This window comes from Phalacrocorax aristotelis, unplaced genomic scaffold, assembly GCF_949628215.1.
Source record: "Phalacrocorax aristotelis unplaced genomic scaffold, bGulAri2.1 scaffold_204, whole genome shotgun sequence".
NCBI lineage: Eukaryota > Metazoa > Chordata > Aves > Suliformes > Phalacrocoracidae > Phalacrocorax > Phalacrocorax aristotelis.
The window spans coordinates 35,266-56,115 of NW_027441137.1; the positions used below are offsets into that span (position 1 = coordinate 35,266).

General features: G+C 49.0%; 1 protein-coding gene across 1 annotated transcript; it reads left to right on the top strand.

Annotated features, from left to right (window-relative positions):
- Positions 1-8,453: 8,453 nt before the first annotated feature.
- On the top strand, positions 8,454-19,783 carry LOC142050934 (E3 ubiquitin-protein ligase RBBP6-like). The gene is made up of 12 exons (XM_075080146.1): positions 8,454-8,619; positions 9,884-9,983; positions 10,734-10,770; positions 12,413-12,457; positions 14,289-14,377; positions 14,500-14,596; positions 15,087-15,226; positions 16,145-16,317; positions 17,068-17,171; positions 17,619-17,795; positions 18,051-18,058; positions 18,632-19,783. Exons 1-12 carry the CDS (start codon positions 8,454-8,456, stop codon positions 19,752-19,754), a joined length of 2,259 nt encoding a protein of 752 aa, XP_074936247.1. The 3' UTR covers positions 19,755-19,783.
- The last annotated feature ends 1,067 nt before the right edge of the window (positions 19,784-20,850 follow it).

Genomic DNA, 20,850 nt, shown 5'->3' on the forward strand with positions numbered 1-20,850 from the left:
GGATTGTCTACAGTGCCAGTCACTTTGCATTTCAATCCAGAGACATTCTCTTCCCCCTGGGGGCACTGAATACTGTTGAGCAGGGCTCGGTATGCATGGGCCAGACCCCAGCACGTTGCAGTTATCTGTGTCTCTCTGGAGTTCCCAGCGTAACAACATACTTTCTCCAAATATTCTACTAGTTTTTTAGGATTCTGCACTTGCTCGGGGGTGAAACTCCAAAACACTGGGGGTGCCCACTGCCCTAGGTATTTGCCCATGCTATCCCACATGCCCTGCCACTCGTAACTATCAAGCCTCGGGGCAGATTTCTGGGTGATATTCTTAAGTTGCTTAGTCAAAGCCAAAACAACATGCCCAAAAACTAACAATGACTGCACCTTAACCACCCAAGGATGTTCAAGATACAAAAACGTTGTTGTAACAAAGGCACAGACATCATAGAACAAAGTTGCAAAGGTATTATTCTGTATTTCCTCCATATAAAATCTCTCAGAGGAGGAGGTATAATTGCTAATTGCCTCAACAAGGTGGTATCCGAAGTACAGTAACGGTTTCAGCAAAAACCCCAAATACCAGATAAAGCTGAAAACGAGTGTTTGTATAACAAATCTCGTAGGCAAAACATTACTAATCACAGCAGAACACAGCAGACTCAAACAACCAACACCGATTTTTAACACCCACTGCAAAAAGGACAACATGGTGCTGGGACCAGCAGCTGTTGTTATCTCCAACCCTCGAGCCCCACGTTGGGCGCCAAAAAGACTGTCGTGGTTTAGCGGCAGCTCAGCCCCACACAGTCACTCGCTCACTCCCCCACCGGTAGATGGGGGAGAGAATCAGAAGGGTAACGCTCGTGGGTTGGGATAAGAACAGTTTAATAATGAAAATTAAAAGAAACAACAGTAGAAATGCAATGTAAAGGAGAACAACGAGAGGCGCAAAGCCCCGGGGGAGGGGGGAAGGGAGGGGAGAGGGAACGAACCGCCGGAACAAACCGCACGCGCCGCAGCCGCTCGCCGCCCGCCGACCCGACGCCGCGCCGCCTCCGCGCTGCCACTGCCCCCCCTCAATATACTGGTCATGGTGTCACATGGTATGGAATGAACCTGCCATTGGCCAGTCGGGGTCAGCCGCCCCCACCATGGCCCTGCCCCTCCCAGCCCCCCCTGCCACGCCACGCGGCAGAGCGCGGGAAGCTGGAAAGGTAGCTGACCCCCACAGTGAGGAGAATTAACCCCTTCTCAGCCAAAACCAGCACATTCTGGAAAGCTGGAGGGGAAGGAGAGGGCAGGGGTGCGAGAAATGAGATGTCAGCTAGAGCAGGTTGCGGGAGCGAGGGTACCCATTGCCTCATGGTCTCCAAAGAGAGTCGCTGCTCAGTACTGAGGCGTCCTGGATCCTGCTGCAGAGACTGAACTGGCGTCAATCACATTTCCCAGTGTCGATACTCAACATTTCCTCCACCAGCCTCATATATATATATTCCTGTTGTGCTGCCTTCCAGCATATATCTGTGCAGCACTGCTCACCCTGAGCCTCACGTCCCACAGGGTACAGCGGGATGGAGCTGTGAGGAGCACACTCAGGTGTACAAGGGTTTGGCAGTGCAGGTGTTAGCGGATAGTCTAGGCCAAGCCAAAATAAGCCTTCTGGAAACCCAGGGGGCTGGGAAGTTTGCCATGTTAACAGCAAGAGGCCTGCAGAAGGCAGTGGAAGCCCAGTGAGGTTGTTAATGCTTAAACCTCACAAGGTTTTCTTTGTGCTGTGCTTCCCTGCAGAAGAGCAGCAAACCTCATCCCACCTACCTCTGGGGCAAGCCTTGATGCTTTTGTGATCGCTCTGCTGTTTTCTGCATTGGTTGCCAGAGCAAAGTTGCCTTGAGAGACAAGGATCAGGAGGAGGTGGTCATCTTGTTGATTTCCTTGAAACAGGGGAATTTTACAAGCAGTGGAGATCTGGCTGAAGGTCAAAACTGGTGTCTGGAGACGAGGAGAGGGCAATGCAGAGAGAGCAGAACAGGTGAGAGGAGCACAGTGTGCTGGGAGAGCATGTCTGTATTCTCGTTACTGGGAGATGCCAGAGTGGATCGAGAATCTGGTTCCCTGAGACCATATAGCAGCGTGTAGCAGAGTGGCCAGGAGGAGACTGCTGGGGAGGAGCTTGAGAAGGCAGGGGATGTGCAATGCTGCAGTCAGCGCAATGGCAGGAGAGGGGGTCAGAAGACCTTGCGTTTTAAAACCTAAGCCAGACCAGAAGGCTTGTCATGGTACCTGTGTTGTCTTTAACTGCAGTTTCCACACCTGTGAGAGCGCAGCCATTTGGCTGCCAGTTTGTAGTACTGACTGGTTTGCAGCTTAAACCTACCTTGTAAGCACGGAAGAGAAGTGGGCATGGACAGGCAGAGGCTTCAGGCACCGGCAAAGGAGGGATGGGGGCAGTCTGTAATATTTCTTTCAGGATCAAAAGCTGAAGGACGTTTCCATTCAAAGAGCCGAGCCTGTTGGGAGCTCCAGTCTCCAGAGTTCCAAAACCTGTGTATCGAACAGTGACCAGCCCTGATGTTTCTTTCTGCTACTCTCTGGCAGTTTCTGTGGGCTTTCTCTTTGGCTGGTGTTTAATCTCTGCTAGGTGTACAAGCGCAGTTCCATCAAACCACTCGCAAACCTGCCACTTGCCCACCTGCTGCTGGGGGGCCAAGCCAAAGGGATGAGGCCTCGTGCCCATACCAAGCCTGAAGCAAAGTGAAAGCACTGAGAAGGTCACGCAGTCAGCCCTGAGCCAGAGTGCAGATATCCAAGCTGCGCTGAGAGGGAAGAGCCTGGAAAGCAATTCATGGGCGGGGGGCGATGGAAGCAGGTACAGTGTATGTGGCAGCTGGGATTAAGTGACACCCTTGTTACCCCACGTGGGTGCCAGAGGGCTGTTCCTGCTCTCTCCTCCCCAGTGCCTTAACTTAGTCTTTTGTCTGTATGCAGGGCCTTGATAACGCTACTCTGTGGGCACCCTGTATGTGATTGGCAGGTTTTCTGCATATTTGTGACCGATCTTTCTTGTTTCTTTTAAACAGGAGAATCTTGATATGTGCTGCCCAGGAACTAAAGAAATGCAAAGAACTGACGAAGAGAGAGGTGCCAGTCAAGGAGGGAGTGGAGGGTAGTTCTGGTTTTAAGCATTCTTGACTGCGTTCTAGCCAAAAGCCTTGGCTTAAACAACTGAAATGAGCTGAACTACTGGGTATTTTTCATCCCGGCGCAATTCTGTATCGCTACGGACTTTACCAGCCATAGCCATGGACTCCGGGCCTGTCCTGTAGTGAGCTCAAAGCAGGTATTACAAAAACAAAAGTGTGCTTTTCCAAAATGCTTACAGGATTGAAAACGACAGATGGCTGTGGGCAGGTGGGAGTACACAGGAGTGGGCAGTGTCACTCGGGATGAGGAACAGTGGTGTGCGTACAGCCGTAGCGTGACAGTTTTCATGGCCTTAGGCAGCACAGCAAGGGTTTTCAGGCAGCAAGGCCAGCTGCCAGGCGTGTGTGAACACCTCCTCGCGAGCACGGAGGTGGGCAGGGGAGAAGCCAGTGCTGTTCCTGTTGGTGCGTAGCAGGTGACCGTCAGTGGAAGCTGCTCTCAGGGCCTGTAATCAGGTAATCTGTGGCAGAGCCAGAACTCGGAGTGAAGGAGCTGGGGTTATTTACTCTGGAGAAGAGGAGGCTGAGGGGAGACCTTATTGCTCTCTACAACTACCTGAAAGGAGCTTGTAGTGAGGTGGGGGTTGGACTCTTCTACCTAGTAACAAGCAATAGGACAAGAGGAAATGGCCTCAAGCTGCGCCAGGGGAAGTTTAGGTTGGACATTAGAAAAAACTTCTTCACCAAAAGGGTTGTCAAACATTGGAACAGGCTGCCCAGGGAAGTGGCTGAGTCTCCATCCCTGGAGGTATTCAAAACAAAGGTAGACGTGGTGCTTGATGACATGGTTTAGTGGTGGACTTGGCAGTGATAGGTTAGCGGTTGGCCTCGGTCCAAAGGGTCTTTTCCAACCTTAACAATTCTATGGTTCTATGATTCTCCCCTACCACCAGTGCTGTCAATCAGTTCAGGGAAGGATGCTTTGGAGGGGGTTCAGATCGGTGGTAATTACAGAATATTTACATGACTATTATTGTGGTAGTCTGAGGGTACGAGAAGAAGCAAGACTTGGGGAGGAGAGGGTAATTTTAATTAGCTGTAAGATTTTTGACAATGCAGCTTTTGTGGGTCAGTGATGACCATCACGGTGGCTGAGACTCTCTTATGGAAATTCTTCTGTTGTGGAGCTGAATCCCCAATCACCCTCTAACAGCCTTAGCTGGACTGCTGGATCTGGCAGCATGTGGTTTCTTTTCTTAAAACTGAAGATAGTTTAGTTACAGGGAGAGCCTGCTTGGAGGTTTTAGTAGTTGGGGCAGGGGCCAGTTGGGGACCATGGCCTTCATGGGAGCGGGCTGTTTCTGCCCTGTGCCCTTGGCCTGGCGCTCACAGCTGGGAACGGGCTTTCCAAAATCCTGCTAGAAAAGAGCCAGATGTGGGAGCTGTGGCTGAGCTGGGGACAGGGAGAACTCCTGGAGCAGCCTCAGGACCTGCGGCAAACCTGCCTTCATATCGGGTCTTCCCAGCTGGACGTTGCCCAGGAATAAGTTTGAGTCTTGCTGTTCTCCTTCAGGAAGCATGGTACGCACCATGCACACCCAGAGCTGCGCCTGTGCCAGGAGAAGACTTCAAGCTCAGCCGGGGCTGAGGGTGGCAGTTCCCACCAGCTGTCCAGCTCGGGAAGATGCAGGTAAGATGCCACAGAGGGGACACCGACTGGTTGTCACTTCTCTTGCAGGAACAGGATTTAACAGCAGAAGGGAGGCAGGATTGTGGAGTAGGTGATAGGGCAGGACAAGGCAAGTGCTTTGTGCAGCTGCTTGGGTCATCACTGAAAGCAGTTTTTGCATCTTTTCAGAGAAGAGGCAGTTAGCTGCTAGATTATAGGACTGACTGCAGAGTTTTGCTTCTTTTCTCTGTGTCCTGCTCTCGGGCCCTGCCTCTCCCTTTCCCTCTCTCCTTCCTTTTTCCTCTCACCTTTTACCCTCTGTCCCGCTCCTTCGCCCTGCCTGTGTTGGTCCCTTCCTCCTGCCCTTCCTCCTGCCCTCCTCTGATCTCTCTGTCCCTCGTCCCACTGCTCACCACCATGGTCCTGGCTGCCCCCTGCCCCTTCCCCTCCAGCCCCTTCTCCCTGTCCCTGTGCCTGCTCCTTTCCAGGGGTTTCCTTTCTCCACTCCCTGCCCAGCTCCTCCCTCGTTCTCCTTGTCCCTCTGTCCATCTGCGGTCCCCCTCCGGCCCCCCCACTGCCCTGTCCCACCCCTCTCCGCTGCTCTGTCCCTCTCTCCTCCTCCTCCTCCTCCTCCTCCCCCCTGCTCCACAGGGGCTCCAGGATCTGGGCAGCCCCGCAGAGGTGGCCATGGGGCCTGGCGGTGGGGCAGAGCGGGGCTGGGGGACGGTGACCCCGCAGGTTCAGACAGCAGGGCAGGAGCACCGCAGAGCATGCCAGGGGCTGTAGTCCTGGGGCTGGGGGCTGCCAGGTGGCCGTGTCAGTCTCAGGAATGGCAGGGATCAAATGAAATGAAATGCCACGGACGGTTGTGTCAGGGATGCTGACATGCCCTGAGTGCTGCAGGGGATTTCTGATTTGCAGCAGCAAATCTCACCACTAAAGGAGACCAGTCCTCCCCCAATGGCATCCCTGCAGGCTCTCCATCAGCCTGTCACTGGCTTGATGGGGCCCTGGCTGGTGGGACCCATAGGGCACGTTATGAAAAATCCCTTCCCTAACTAGTGAATCAACCAGTCTTTATTGTAGGAAAGTGTATTAGCTTTGTAGATGTCAACATGATGAGTTCACATGATACGCTGTACTGTGATGAGGGAGTGGAGTTTCCCTGGACGCTTTGCTATTCTTGACGCTGAAGTAAATCAAGGGAGCCCAGTATTAAAAAAAACCAAACCAACAAACAAACCAAAAACAACCAACTAAACAGCCTGGCCCTGGGAAGAAGGGCTTTGCATCTGGGCAGCTTAGAGCTGTCCATGAAGGATAAGGATACCCCAGTCACCTAAGGTAATGCCAGCGTCCTAGCCCCTCTGACACATCTTTGAAACCCTCCCAGCATTGTCTGGCAGCACAGATCAGTAACTTGAGGAAGACTGACTGCAGGGACATCGGGGTTGCTCTGCAAAGTTTGACTATGATTAGTAATCGGTAGCGTGGGTGCTAGTGACTGGTCATGTCGCCTTGCACCTGACCAGCTGAAGGGTGTAAGAACCCTGTGTAAAGGCCCATTTGGGGTGCCCCTGCATTGGGTTAAAGGTAAGAGTCTGAGGAGTGGCTAGGGGGAGATCCTACCATTGGGTCACGTGGTTCAGACAGGACCCCCTTGCTTTCTAAACTCCTTCTCCGAGAGGAATCTAGGTGTGGCTAAATCCAGTCTTAGTCTCCAACTTGGTCAATGGTTTATTTTCCAAGGGTTGTAGAAGTAACCGCTCATCAGAGTATTTGTTGTTAGTAACTGATTTGGCAGATGCCCAATGTCATGTTCTAGGGCCGGTCACATTCAATGAGAACGATCACGGCTAGATTAATGAATAGTGCAGTTTACTAAAGCAACAGATACACAGGTTCTAGGCCCATAGTGGCAACCAAACTTTTAACATTAGCTTTAGTCTGATTATGCCTTCCTGCAGCCTATCAAGTTAATCTATCTGTGAATGGTCTCAGAGTCTGCTGATCCCAATAGACTCCATCCAGGAAGACATCTACAGCGTGATGGCTTATTGGAGTAGGTCCTATGTAAGGTCTTCTGGAAAATCTCCCTTCCACATTCAGCAGATGTGGTATATAGCAAGGCTTTGGAAGAATCTGTGGAGGAATACCCACTGCCTTTAGGCCTAGGAAAAGATCTATGGAACGTTCCAGGCATAAGGCTCCCCTTTTTGTCTGTATGGTCCTAAGGGCTGAATGGTCCACGTCCATCCATCCTATTAATTTGAAGGCTCTATTGGCATTTCCAGTTCCCAGCCCCTGCAGAGTGAGTAAGCTTGTCAACAGCTTTGCTCTCCAAGCACAGGCAGGGCTCTCCCTTCAGACTAGCGACAAACCCTTCTTGGTGCAAGGGCGGCATCCTTCCTTTCTTCAGTGAAAACTCATCACGTAGATGCCTGTCCTTGTACCACTGAGAATTCAACATGACAGACACCCGGGAGAGCTGGTTTCAGGTAGCGGGTGGGCTTTGAGTGCATAGCCAACAGTGGGGCTTGTTTGCCTCTGCTGCTGTAGTTTGCCCTGTGGCGATGGCCAAATTATGGGCTGAATATGTATAATCCCTATTCCACCACAGGCTTATAAGCAAGGCTACCGTATTAAAACCTACGCTTCCCAAGCACCATTAACAGGAGAAGGAAAGAGACACCGAGAGCAACAATAACTAACCCTTGGGTATAGAGGACAGCCCTGAACTCAGAAGGTTTTCCTGGCTCTGGAAACCCAGAAGGCACTGAAAGATCTAGAGCAAAAAGTCGTGGAAGCTCCTGCGTTAGACCTGCCAGGCTACAACAATCAGTTTCTATCAGATTTCCATGAACAGTTGGCCCCAAAAGGTCAGCAAGGCGCAGCATGTTCCTCAGAAGAACTAGACCTCGTAACTCAGGGCCTGATTTCATGGACTGAGGCTGTTGCAGCAGCAGCTGTGGTGGTGGAGAAAGCAAGAAATAGTGTCCTGGGGCACCTCCTAAGGCTAAGGGTTCATTCCTTACTTCCTTGTCCTCCCCTACAGAGTTCAAGCAAGTGCGGATGTGCCACTGTGGGGAATTACGTTGGGTTATGGCAATAACCGTAAATGGTCATTGCCTTCTTTGGCGGAACTTTCCATAAATGCAACAAGATACACTCAAACCGCTGCCTCTCCCCTAGGCTGTCTTGCCCTGTCTCTCTGCTGACAGGAGGGAGCAGTGGGTGGTGTCAGCCTGGGGGGGTGACAGGAGGGAGAGCGGGCGGTGAGAGGCGTGGGGGTGAGAGGACATGGGGCGGTGATGGACCCAGGGCTGTTGGGAGAGCCAGTGCGGGCCCCGGGGCTGATGGGAGGTGACGCTGGGTGGCGAAGGCCCAGGGGGTGGCGGGAGGGACAGCGCAGACCTCGGGGTGTGACAGGACACCGGGCAGTGACAGACCTGGGGGGTGACAGGACACCGGGGCTGCTGGAACCCCCCCCTCCCCTAAGGGCCACTTGGCATTAGGGCAAAGAGGGCGGGGCTGCCACACCCGCATGATGCAGGTCTTTCTTCATAATGTGCTGAGCATATGAGGAGACCATGACACCGCGTGCTGCAGTAGATGCCATCCCAGAGCAGGCACCGCCTGGCCCCGACCATGTCCTGTGTCCACTACAAGTTCTTCTCCAGGCTGAACTATGATACGGTCACCTTCAGCGGCCTCCACATCACCCTGCGCGACCTCAAGCGCCAGATCATGGGCCGCGAGAAGCTGAAGGCGACCAGGAGCGACCTGCAGATCTCCAACGCCCAGACCAAAGAAGGTGCGTGGGGGCGGCGGGCGCGGGGCCTCGGGGACCAGTGCGGAGCTGCACCCCGGCGGGGAGCTGCATTGCAGGGGGGAGCAGCACCCCAGTAGGGACTTGCACCCCAGCGGGGACCTGCACCACTGTGGAAAGCGACAACCTGCAGGGGACCTGCACCACCTGCCCCGGCGCCCCCAGGGGCCCTGGCACCACCTGCCAGACGGTGGGCTGGCCCAGCTGGTAGGTGACGGTCTGGAGCCGGGCAGGCTCACCGGACACCGGCAGCCCTGGGGCAGAGGGCAGCACACGGGCACTGACCGGTGGCGGCAGGGCCGTGGTGGTGAAGCTCATGTCGGACACCTCCGATGCCGTCAGCAGCTGCAGAGGGAACCTCTCTGTTGGGGGAAGCAAAGAGGGGTGGTGGGGTGAGCTACTGGTGGGCAGAGGCCGTTGCGGGGTTACCCGGAGGGCAGGAGCACCACGAGGAGCAGGAGCTGCTGCTGTACCTGCCATGGTGGCGGGTCAGTGTGGGGTTTGTCTGGGGCAAAGAGTGTTCTGGGGTTCTGTCCCCATGGCAATCATTCCACCAGCACCTGCCTCAGCCAGCCTTGCCAGGGTTTCATTTTTCATGCCTGAATGACTGCCCATCTCAATGATCTCCCATCCTGCTGATGGTTTCCTGTCCTCAATGCTCATTTCTCATCCCGGTGAGGGTTTCCCATCCCCACGGTGATTTCTCAGGTCCGTGATGGTTTCCTATCCCAATGGTTTCCCATGCCCACATTTCCCTTCCCAAGCACGATTTTTGCAGGGAGCTGAATTTCCTGCCCAAGGGGAAGGGATGCAGCCAGTACGGGTGGCCCTGCGATGCCAGCGTGTGAGCTGCCCCATCCTGCCCCAGTAGGGGGGGAGGGGGCACTTTTGGGGGGTGTTTTTGTGCTTCCCGTCCCTGGAATCCTTACACGTGCACACAGAGTACTGTTCTTTTGTAACCTTGCCCGTGCAGGAGTCCTGACTAAATGTTGACCTGATCTTGGAAAGAACAAAGTGGAGCTTGAGTGAAGATGGCCGACTTGCTCAGATTTTTCTGAGCACTCTAACCTTTTACAGTTCCGGGACTGTAACTTTTCATAATGGAGATCTAGTAACAGAAGCAATGCTAACCAAAGCAAAAAGAAAACAGGATTTTAAATATCAGTGGAATATCTACCTATAGAGTCATGTTCTGTATACGTTCTTACAAACTGACTACTGCTTTTTTCTGTACTGATGTTGTTTTCAGAATACACAGATGATGACGCCCTGATTCCGAGGAACTCCTCGGTAATTGTCAGAAGGATCCCTGCTGGAGGAGTTAAAGCTACCAGCAGACCCTCTGTTACGTGAGTATCCGTAAAGCGGTGTAGTCTTTGCTCGGGGGTTCAGTGAGGTCACTGGTTTAATGGATATTAGTTTACCAGTGGCGTTCCAATTGCATCTCCCTTGTTAAAGCGGCTGTTAGTTTTTGTTGTCCTGGGGTAGGTTTCAATGGACCTGTCCCAAAGCAGACTGACCTTTTTAGGCCTGCTGGGACATGGGCTTCAGACTCCAACAACGGTAACTTCTAGGATGAATATGTAGGGTTTGTTCTTGGGCTTGATTGTTCTGAGACCCGAGTTGTAGATGCTGTTTCCTCCAGGTGGAGAGATGCCTTATGCTATGGGCTTGCTTGTATTGCTTTCAGAGTAAAGACAGATACGCACCGTAGTGTACACTTAGAATTTGTTCCCATCCCAGAGGAGCCCGATTGTCAGTGTTTGTCTATTTCCTGCAGTTGCGGGAGGAGGCAGGATATGGCAGGTACTTTGAGGCCCCAGATCTGGGGTGTATTGGTTGAGATTACAGCTACTCAAATGTGGTCCTGCCTACAGGATTGTTGCGGTCATTTTGGGATTTTGGGGTTTTTTTTAGTTACACTGAATGTGAGAATTTGAGAATGAGAACAGTTTATGTGTATGAATAGATGTCCACATTCACTAGATTATCAGAACAATGTCCTGATGGGCAGGTTTCATAACCTGTTTCACTGCTTGATGTTGGGCACAAGTGCTCTATTTTAAGTTCTGATCACCTTCCTTTCTTTCTCCTTCCAGAAGTCGAACGGAGCCAGTGAGCGGAACACCAAAAGCAGTATGTAAAAGCACAGGGTCACACATTTTTCTGCACACTGCACTGAATTCTGAACAACGTAGCCTTGTATGAAATCTTCCAAACACTAGCTTCATATAATTTCTTCCAGTAAAACATAGCCTATGCTGCAAAGACAATGGATTTGATTCAGCATAGTAAGAACTGCGTAATGCCATCATTTGCACAGTTCTAATGGGACTATTGGTATTTGTGCCCAGTCACGCATTGTATTTCATCCTGAATAGGCGAGGCTATTTCCTGAATGGCTTTGTGTTGTACAGATAAGGTACGCTTGTTCTTAGGCGATGTAGGTTCAAGGTTTGCACAACTGGACGTGGTGCCGTGCTCTCCATCTGTCTGTCTACAGCTAGTAACGTGTCTGTTGGCGTAGCTGCTTGTGCGCTTTGTGTTTCTTGCAATAAAAATGCTCCGGAGTGTATTTTTGCCATTTTCACCTTGTATCACTTAGCTTCTGTTTTTGCTTGCTTTGCCCAACGGTTTTTGAAAACGTTCATAAAAAACACCGAGAAACCATTGTTGTTAAACTTGGTACTGTTTCTGACTTTGACGTGGGGGTTCAAACAAAAACTAAAACTGACATACGCCCTACGTTCTGAGGACAGTTCTGGGCAGCTAAACGAGTCCTTTCCGTGCCTTTGAATACCTGGGTATTTGTTCCTGGAACTGTTTATTTGCAGTGATGTTGTTTGGGCTCCTCCAAGTACATGAATGTCTTTAATAGATTGCCGTGAATGTAAATATCGTTGCTACACAAAGTGGTATTCTAAAGTTCTGCATTTGCTCTTTCCGCTTTCTCTGATGCAGCAGCTTCATCTAATAGCTTGTCTGCAAATGAAAATACCTGAAACCCAGTGCACAAATTTTGGCGCAAGGTTAGAGCCTGGGGCCTTTGTGGGGCATTTTTCACCAGGTTGGAAAACACTGTCATTCTGCTGCTGAAATATAAATAAGTAACAGAAGGAAATGCTTGACTGGTAACAGCCTGGATTTTGATTTAGTCTTCTGTTCAGTTTCTTTAGTTCTCTTTAGTTTCTGCTTAGTCTTCCGTTTGAAATGGCAGTTCATACATTGACTGTCGATTCTGGATTTTGGATTATTTGGGGTTTGGGGGTTGTTGGTTGTCGAGTCGTGTCCCCGCCCCTCCCCAGTTCTTCTGCAGTATTGCCTTAGGGTGGCAAACAAGTTTCATGGAGCTGTTGGTGCTAACTGACTGGTTGGAGGGACTGGCAGGAAATACTTCAGTAGAAATCTAAAGGAAACAAAAAAAGACCCAGGGCTGGAGGGCCGTGGAAGATGGCCGTTGGGCAAACGTGCTGAACAGTACATCAGTTACCCTTCCTGACCCATTTGACAAGGTTCCCTCTCTGAGATACTCTGGAGCAACAAGCTGATCTCAAGCGGGTCTGGTTAGTCTAGTTTCTTCTCATTAACCGCATGGGCACTCTTAAGCTGGCGTAGCTTTGGACTTTGCCTTGAGCTAATGCAAATGACACGAGGTCGGAAATGCCTCTTGCAGTCACACTCGGAGCGCATCGTGCAGACTTTCAGACTACGGTAGAGGTTAACTATTGCTATGTTTGGACTGTACAACTTGAATATGTGTTTAATTTTTTGTGAACAGATGGATGACTCCTCTGCATCTGCTTCTCTGTCCCAGCTTATTCAGGTATATGTATATTCTTCCCAAATACTTCAAAAAAAAAGTGTTTGCTTCATATTTTTAAATCTTGCACTGTGATCCAGAGCTGTATAACTGTTGTAATGCCAACAATGCTTTACTTTAATTCTTAATAATGTCAAGTATTTATGTTAACTTTAAAATGTGTGTATGCTTTGATCCTCTCCTGTAAAGAGCAGTTGCCACTTTGGGGAGATAGAAGGGGAGAACCTTACCAGCACCAACGTCACGTTGCACTAGTGCTCATCTTCAAGACACAAAGGAGAAGCACTTCAAAGGCCGTTGGCCATTTTTCATACATTTCGTTAGTTCTGCTTTGGGGAGGAGCGCTATTTTTACAGAAGCATGTCACTGGCTGTAAGGGCGGACATTCCAGGGGGTGTGGAGCAGCCAAATTAGAGGCGTGCCTGGAACACGGACAATTGCAGGGCTATTTCTGAATTTCTAGTCCTCAGAGCTGCAGATCCATTCTTTGAACGCTGCACAATTTCATCAGCTGTCGTATAGATACAGTGGGCAACACAATCTGATTTCCTTGAACGCAGACTTTTTGACGCTGTGATTATGTCCCTAGCCGTGTCTAGGAACATACCCATGCGTGTGTGTGGCATGCTGGCGGAGGTGACCTTCTGGAACTCCTGCCACGCCGCGGTTTGCTGTGGAGCTGCTGGCGGTTTTTGCCCGGGAATGTGTAACTTTGGCTGGGAAAGCACTAGTCATTGCGCCTTGTGAGAAGGCGTAGTGCTAGCCGATTCAGTGCCTGGGCTTTAAAGTTACAAAGATCAGAGAAGGCAGGGCCTAATGCAGAGGAGCTCGTTCTTTCCTCTGAAAAGAAAGGCTGGAGTTCATTCCCAAGACAGAGAAACCTCTCCCCACTAGCCACTTCTTCCCTCTCTCACCACAGACATGAAATTGTGGACACGTGGCAAAAATATCGGAAAAAATAATTCATTTGGAAGGTAGCCACCAGAAGAAACTGGTCTGCATTAGTGCTGTCCCTAAACGTGTCCTTGGTTCTGTAAATTTAGGTGAAGTTTTACTCTAAAATGTGAGAAGCTGTCCAAGAGGAGCACACATTTAAGCTTTTGAGAACATTGAAGTTATTTCAGAACAATACAGGAACAACACCTCAGAGCAGCTCAAAACTGTGACTTACTCTACCCTCTTTAGCGCAGACTGGCTCAGCATGGAGTCAATGTGTTGTAAAAAGTCCTCTGGTTTATTACTGCTATGTACGAAATGCCATATTTGAACTTTCGCCTATCCCTAGAAATGTTTTGTGGGTTTTGGATGTGTCCTGTACATCTCTTGGGTTCAAGCAAATCAGTCAAGTGTCTGTGAAGTGTTCTGTCACGGTTAATGGAAATGATTTCATAGATGTCGATCTGCATTATGTTACAGTTGAGGAAAAACTGTGTATAGGAAACAACCATTTAATAAAATGCTGAAAGTAGTTGGTTGCTCTTGCGAAGGAATGCACCTAAAAGCAAAGACACGAGTGGCTGATCTGAAGGCTTGGTGCTGGACGGTCCAAAGAATGTACAGTCCCTCCCTTAGACCCTGCTGGTATCTGGACTAGTGTGTAATTAAAACGTTTGAGCAAATAGTACTTTAAAAACCAAGAAATCAGCTGGTTTCCTCCATATGAAGATCTAGTTCTGCGTAAGGCTTATATTACAATTTGCATGGTAAAAGGACACGGCCAGCTGGAGAAACCTGCAGGTTTTGCTTACCGTAGTTAACTCACTTAACACAAAGAAGTTAGCAGGGGCTCTAAAGTGTTTCTAACGTGTGTGTCGACTAACGGCCTGTTACACAGACTGCCAGTCTGGCTGAAGCCAGCGCTTCCGAAGAAGATAAAATAAAAGCGATGATGATACAGTCTTGCCGTGCATATGAGCCAATCAAGTAAGTGTTGATAACGCCAGATCTGTTCCCCAAAGATTACGGAGGAATGCTAGAGACGGTTGCTTTAACAAGAGAGACACATGCACCCCTTTTTCTTTTTTTTCTCCCCAAAAACCTTTTAGTTACATGAAGAACAGCCTGGGTCTGCCTCCGCCATCATATACTTGCTTTCGTTGTGGAAAACCTGGCCACTATATAAAGAACTGCCCAACAAACGGGGTAAGGTTGGGGGGGACTTCTGGTGTTACTTTGTTTTTGTTTTTTACCTTGGCAGTGAGGTAACAGATACATGAACACGCATATTAAGACATGTTTCTCTTGGGGTGAAATAGAGAGGTTACATGGCAAAGTTGCAAAGCCCTTCAAAATTCAAGGGACACCTGCAATTATCAAGGCAAAATTTTCTTTCTTCCAGGCCATCACAACAAACATATCCAGAGATCTTTCTCTGTCAACTTTCATGCATATTTTTCTGTATTTCAATATGACTGGAAATTTATTGTGGGTTTTAACCCTTTCTAAAGACACTTCACAGTTTTTAGTATTTTGTACAAAACCAGGATGTTTCTGTTGGCCCCATCTATTGGATAGCTGCCTGGTGTAATGACACAAGCCTCTGGCTGAGCGTCCCTGCCATTTAACAACAATCACGGAGATGTCGTTTTAAGTGTGGGTCTTGAGGATACGCCTGCATTTCTTTTCCTACCAGGACAAGACTTTTGAGCCTGTTCCCAGAATTAGGAGGAGCACAGGCATTCCAAGGAGTTTCATGGTGGAGGTGAAAGATCCCAACACAAAGGGTGCTATGCTGACCAGCACGGGAAAATACGCCATACCAATTATTAATGCGTAAGTATGGGACTAACGGGACTGACCCAGGAGCGAAGGAGAGGAACCGTGCGTCAATGTCTGGGCGGCAGTGCAGCCGAGTGGGCCAGCACCTCTAGTTACGGGGGAGGAAGCACTGGCATTGCATCTTAACCTTAACACCTGTGATACTTTCTAATCCCAAGGCCCTAAAATAGGACGCTCCTCCTGCTCATGCCCCTGGAAGCTGGTTAAACTTGTGGCGTGCTAAGAATCAGTATTTCTGCAAAAGGTTTCCGAGGTGTTTGCAGTGGAGTCGTTCTCTTTGAAAGCGCATTTTGCTTCTGTCTGATGCTGCAAAGGCTCCTTGCAAAAGTTAACAAATGGCTGTGGGAGTGAGGTTTCCTCCCCCTCTGACTTTTATCACCTCCCCTGTGTGAAAGAGGCTGCAGTTCTCCTGTTGCTGTAAACTAAGAAAATACTACTGTGTGCTGCCAAGAGCGGCTGCTCTGAAATGCACTCGGTGGCACTTCTGGTGTTCTGCCACAGACCTCCTTTTGTAGAAGCTCTAACATAGACTTCTTCCATTTCCAAAACTTAATTACTCGGAGACTGACTTGATCCTCAGCCTGCCATTTACTTTTACCCTCTGGCAACGGAGAGGTGGGATTCATTTCACACGATTTCTAGCTGTCAAAAAATTATTTGCCTAGTCTGAGCTGATTTCTCCATTGACCCAAGGAATGGGAGAGGTCTGCAGCAGGAAAATTGTTCCCCCTCCCTCTTCTCATCCTGTGGCTGTAGAAAAGGAGTTTCAACTAGCGGCCTACGTTTTAGAAGGCTAATGTGGCGTGAGAAGAATTCCATCTGTTCTCTTCCCCTGAGAAAAGCCAAAGCTTGGAAAAGTTCTCCTTGACCCACCTTTAACTTTTTGCTCTCTCCTTCCCCACCCCCCTCCAGGGAAGCTTATGCCAGAGGAAAGAAGGAAAAGCCTCCCTTTTTACCGGAAGAGCCGGCCTCCTCCTCCCCCTCCGATGAGCCTATTCCAGATGAGCTCTTGTGTCCCCTTTGTAAAGATATAATGACCGACGCAGCTGTTATTCCCTGCTGTGGAAACAGTTATTGTGACGAATGTAAGTGTGACCCCATGGCTGTTAATTCAAAACATCACCTCTGATCCTCTGAAAGCAGAAACAGGAGATCAGGAAATTACTTTGTCACCGGCTCTGTGTAGTACTTAAGTCCAGCCTGAATAGGAAAGGACTCTTCTCCTATAAAGGGCAAAAGAAAGGCCGAAAGCTTTTTCCTCCTTTTTATGTATCTCGTTAAATCCTCTTCGCACGTGGAAGGACGAGTATGAGAAGAGGGCGTAACTGCGCAGGTGATGACACTATTAGATAGCGAATGCATTTCGTTTGTCCACAGCCCTTTCCCTCATACAAAATCACAGAGCCAACGCTGGTGACTTCCTGTGGTCTGCAGCAATCGGGTAGTTGGGCATTTAATGCACATTCTCCTCCACGGGATTGTTGGCTGAAACCTTCAGAACTCAAACCTGCTAACGGGTTTTTGAGGTCTCTTTTATTCACTAGCCCCAAGGTTGGTGACTTCTCACTGTACTAGAGAGTGGAAAAAAGGTGAGTCAAGACATCAAGACACCGCCTACTCCACACCTCCAGATGTTACAGGAGTGAAACATCAGAGCTGTACCGTTATTGGCTGCATACCAGAAGATTATTAGGCTACTGAACTTGAGCTTCATGTTCCCAATTCAAGATCATCTTCACCCATTAATCATATACATGGCTTTATAACTGATGAGAACCCCCAAAAATGTCCTTAGTTTGGCTAAAATCTATTTTGATGACTCTAATTGCACACAGGTATTAGAACAGCGTTACTGGATTCTGAGGATCATACCTGCCCAACGTGTCATCAGACCGATGTTTCTCCTGATGCTTTAGCTGCCAACAAGATCCTACGCCAGGTAACGTGATGGCTTTTCCGTGAACTGCTTGTGAGAGAAGTCTATTCCTGAAAGGCTGAAAGGGAAGAAAACATGAATCGGCAGCTCCTGAAGCAGGGCTAAATTGAACAAGGCTAAATTTATTTACTCCTCCAATGCATGATCCCTTGTTACAGAAGCTTACAACTCCTTAGAGACAGTCTGGCAAATTCAGGTCACAGTTTTAACATGATTGCCTCCCTTTCAAATTCGGTGTTGACACTGAAGTGCTTTAAATACAGACACCCTGAGTTACCAGTCATTAATGCCAGCACTTAATGTGATGTGTTCCTACCCCTGCCTGCTGATTTATTTTAGGATTGATAGCATTTACAGGAATAGGCGAGTGATGTTCCTCTGTGGAGCCTTTTGTTTGTGTGCCTCCTGAAGTTTCCTATCCCCTTTTTGTCCATGTTTTTCTGCCTCTAGGCTGTGAACAACTTCGAAAATGGAACTGGCTACCCTCGGCAGCAGCAGCCGCAGCAGCCGCCACCGCCACCACCTCCACCACCACTCCTGACTGTCGTGCCTCCCGCCGCGCTGGTGACGGCCGCTAACCTTTCTAAACCTTCCTCTCAGCCAATCAGCGGGTTGTTGGAGGAGAAGGTTAGTTTGATTTCAGCATAGGCACTGATCCTTGTCTTTTAGTAGAGCTTCGTTTCCAACTGTTTCCAACCATTTTTTGCCAAGGGCCGTCAGGTTCCTCTGCTAAGACAAGCAGCACTGCCGAGTCGTCTGGGCCCCCAAGGACAATCAATACCCACAACGGGTAAGTAACGCTAACTTTAGAATGCCTTTAAAAGTCTTACCTTCAGATAAACCGAATGGGATTTTTTTCTTTTTCCCTCCCTACTGCAACAGGTCATCCAGTGAGAGCCACTACAATTCGCTCAGCAGGTGGCGGATCGGGCTGGGAACTGTAAGTGTCCCACAGAAATTCAATGCATTACTACCGGTAACTGTACTACTACTACTGGTTAAAGGAGGCCGTAACACGTAACTCCTGCAACAGCTGATTTGCAATGAATAAGTACGCACAGGTAGTTGTGGAGAACACAAGCGGTAATTAATTTTGAAATGGCTTACTTTGAATTGCCTTTAACAAAGGGATCTGTGCTTGCACTAAGATTATTTAAAATAAAACATCAGCAAAGGACTGACAAGGGGACTGCCAAAAACCAACACTTTCTGGGGAAACCGTAATGACATACGAAAATTAAATATAATTATAGGATCAAGTGGAAAGCCAGGCTAGAAACTTGGAAGCAGAAACTTTACATGCTAACAAGTTCTTCAATTTGCAATAGCATCATTACATAAACACATGGAGAGAGGATAAAAAAAAACCAAACCAAACCAAACAAAGCAAACCAAATTTGAGAGGAAAAAAGTTGGGGAGTGTGACTCTTTTTTCTTTCTTTTTCTGTGTGGTTTTTTTTCAGGTCCAAGTCTCCCTGCAGCGCTTCATCTTACTGTAGAAGTTCGTATACCTACACCAAGTCAAGATCCAGTTCTTCCCCCACTCACTCCTACTCTCGATCATTTAGTCGTTCCCAGTCTCGTTCCTCCCCGCGATCGCCGCCACATCCAAGAAGAGGCAAAGGGAAGAGTCGTAACTATCGCTCCAGGTCAAGGTCACGCGGCTCTCACCATTCAAGGCTAAGGTCACCCCCGCACAGAAGATACCACTCACGGTCAAGGTCTCCGGTATTTAGGGGCCAGTCTCCAACTAAACGGACTCTACCTCAAGGGGAAGGAGAAAGGGAGTGTTTTAACAGGTCCAGAGAGGTTCCACCATATGATAGGAAAGCTTACGAGGGCAGATCCCGTGACTTTAGGGATCCATTTGAAAAGGAAAGATACAGAGAACGGCGAGGGAACTCTAGACACCGGAGTGAGAAGTTTTACAAAGGCTATGCTGTTGGCTGTCAACCTCCACCTCCACAAAACAGAGAGGACTTTTCTCCAGGTAGGTTTGGTCCACCTGGCACCAGACGAGAGAATTTGCCATGTGCTCAGGGACGTAGGCAGGATTATCCTGGTGGGCAGAGGCACAGAAACCATAATACAGCTGGAAATTGCCCTGAAAAACCATGTGGAAGAGAGAGCCGTGGCATCAAAGATCCTGAAACATCAGAAAAGAAAGAGGCGGAAAAACCACTGGGAGACAAGAAAGGCAATAAAGATAAAAAGCTCCGGAATGAAGGATTTCCAAATGCTGAGTTGTTGGAAGGTGCGAGAAAACCAAGAGAGGCAGCTGCAGCAGAAGGTGTTACAGCGGAGTCTGTCTTCATGCTCCCAAGCAGAGACGATGCCACCCCTGTGAGAAATGAGCCTATGGAAACAGAGTCTAGTGCTTTCAGACTGGGGTCTGAAAAGGAGGAAGAAGAGAAGGATAAGCCAAAAGCAAAGACTGACAAGGCCAAGCGGAAAGTAGAAGTGGCTCTTCCTCCTAAGACGGACAATACAGTAAAACCAGCTGAAGGTTCCAACGAGAAGGTGGACACGGGTCGTGACAAATCTCCTCGACTGGAACCTCCTGCGAAAAAGGCAAAGGAGGACTAGCCAAAGTCAGGCAGCATTAAAACACCTTCCTCTTGAAAGGATGAGGGTGTTTTGATGCTGTCCTGCAGCGAGTAGTTGCTACTTGGGGAGGATAGAAGGGGAGTGCCTTATCAGCCAAGTTAGAGCCGTTTCTGGAATACGGGCAATTGCGTGGCTGTTGTTCTCTTTGTTTACTCGCACCTGTATAAACACAAATCGCATGTTCATCAATAAAGTTAACACTCTTTTAGCCTCGTGTGTTCCCTGGCATGTCTGTGTTACATTTCTAACTAGCGCCTTACCATGAGCTAACAGAGGTGTCTCAAAAATGATTAGGAAAAAAGAAAAATAATACTCCTGGAGTAGGAGGGGAGACTCAGTGTTAGTTAGAACTAATTAAAGTCAATGAAAGGCAAAGCACAGCCATTCCCTTCTTGTTTGCTCTGACTGTACCTGCTTTGGGTTGTGGGTAGGCATAGGCAGGGTGGAAGCCTTGCATCTCTCTTGACGAGTCCTCTCTCTCTCCTTCTGCCCATCATGAAAGCAGAATGCACATTAACTATGCACACTAACAGGCGTATAAAGAAAAGCTAGGGCCCTGGGGCCATTGCCACTGCCTAATTCTCTTACTATCCCGTTATTTACCGATTTATGTTCTGGAATTCCTAAATTTGGTACTAGAGCAAACCTTACACAACTCATACTCTTTGGGGGGGAAAAGATACACTCACCTTCCCGTTGTGACACTAATGGGTATAGCTTTCCCTCTGCCAGCTGGAAGCGTGCTGACTTCCCACAGTGCTTTACTGGCTCAGGACTCGACAGCTGCAAAGTGTTAGATGAGACCTAGTTTTACATGAACAGAGGAGAAAACAGTTCAGTGGCACACAGGAAAGACAGAAAGGAAGGGAGAAAAAGAAGGGAAAAACGGAGGAGTTAGTTAAATCCGTTACCTTTAGATCTCTCTGGCAGAAGGCCCTACTCCAGAGAGGCAATCCCATCCAAGAAACACTTTGCAGGCATTTAGAAGTCAGCAGGATACAAGCAAATACAGAATTTCTTTCTCAGATTAGGCTCATGGGTTCTCTTCTATGTTTGCACTGTGCACAGCTGATGT

What these genes read in the sequence shown, in the direction of transcription:
- LOC142050934 (XM_075080146.1), top strand. Translation starts at nt 8,454, where the DNA reads ATGTCCTGTGTCCACTACAAGTTCTTCTCCAGGCTGAACTATGATACG. An exon ending in AAACAGTTATTGTGACGAAT is followed by an intron (nt 16,318 to 17,067) that starts GTAAGTGTGACC and finishes AATTGCACACAG; the next exon opens with GTATTAGAACAGCGTTACTG. An exon ending in CCAACAAGATCCTACGCCAG is followed by an intron (nt 17,172 to 17,618) that starts GTAACGTGATGG and finishes TTCTGCCTCTAG; the next exon opens with GCTGTGAACAACTTCGAAAA.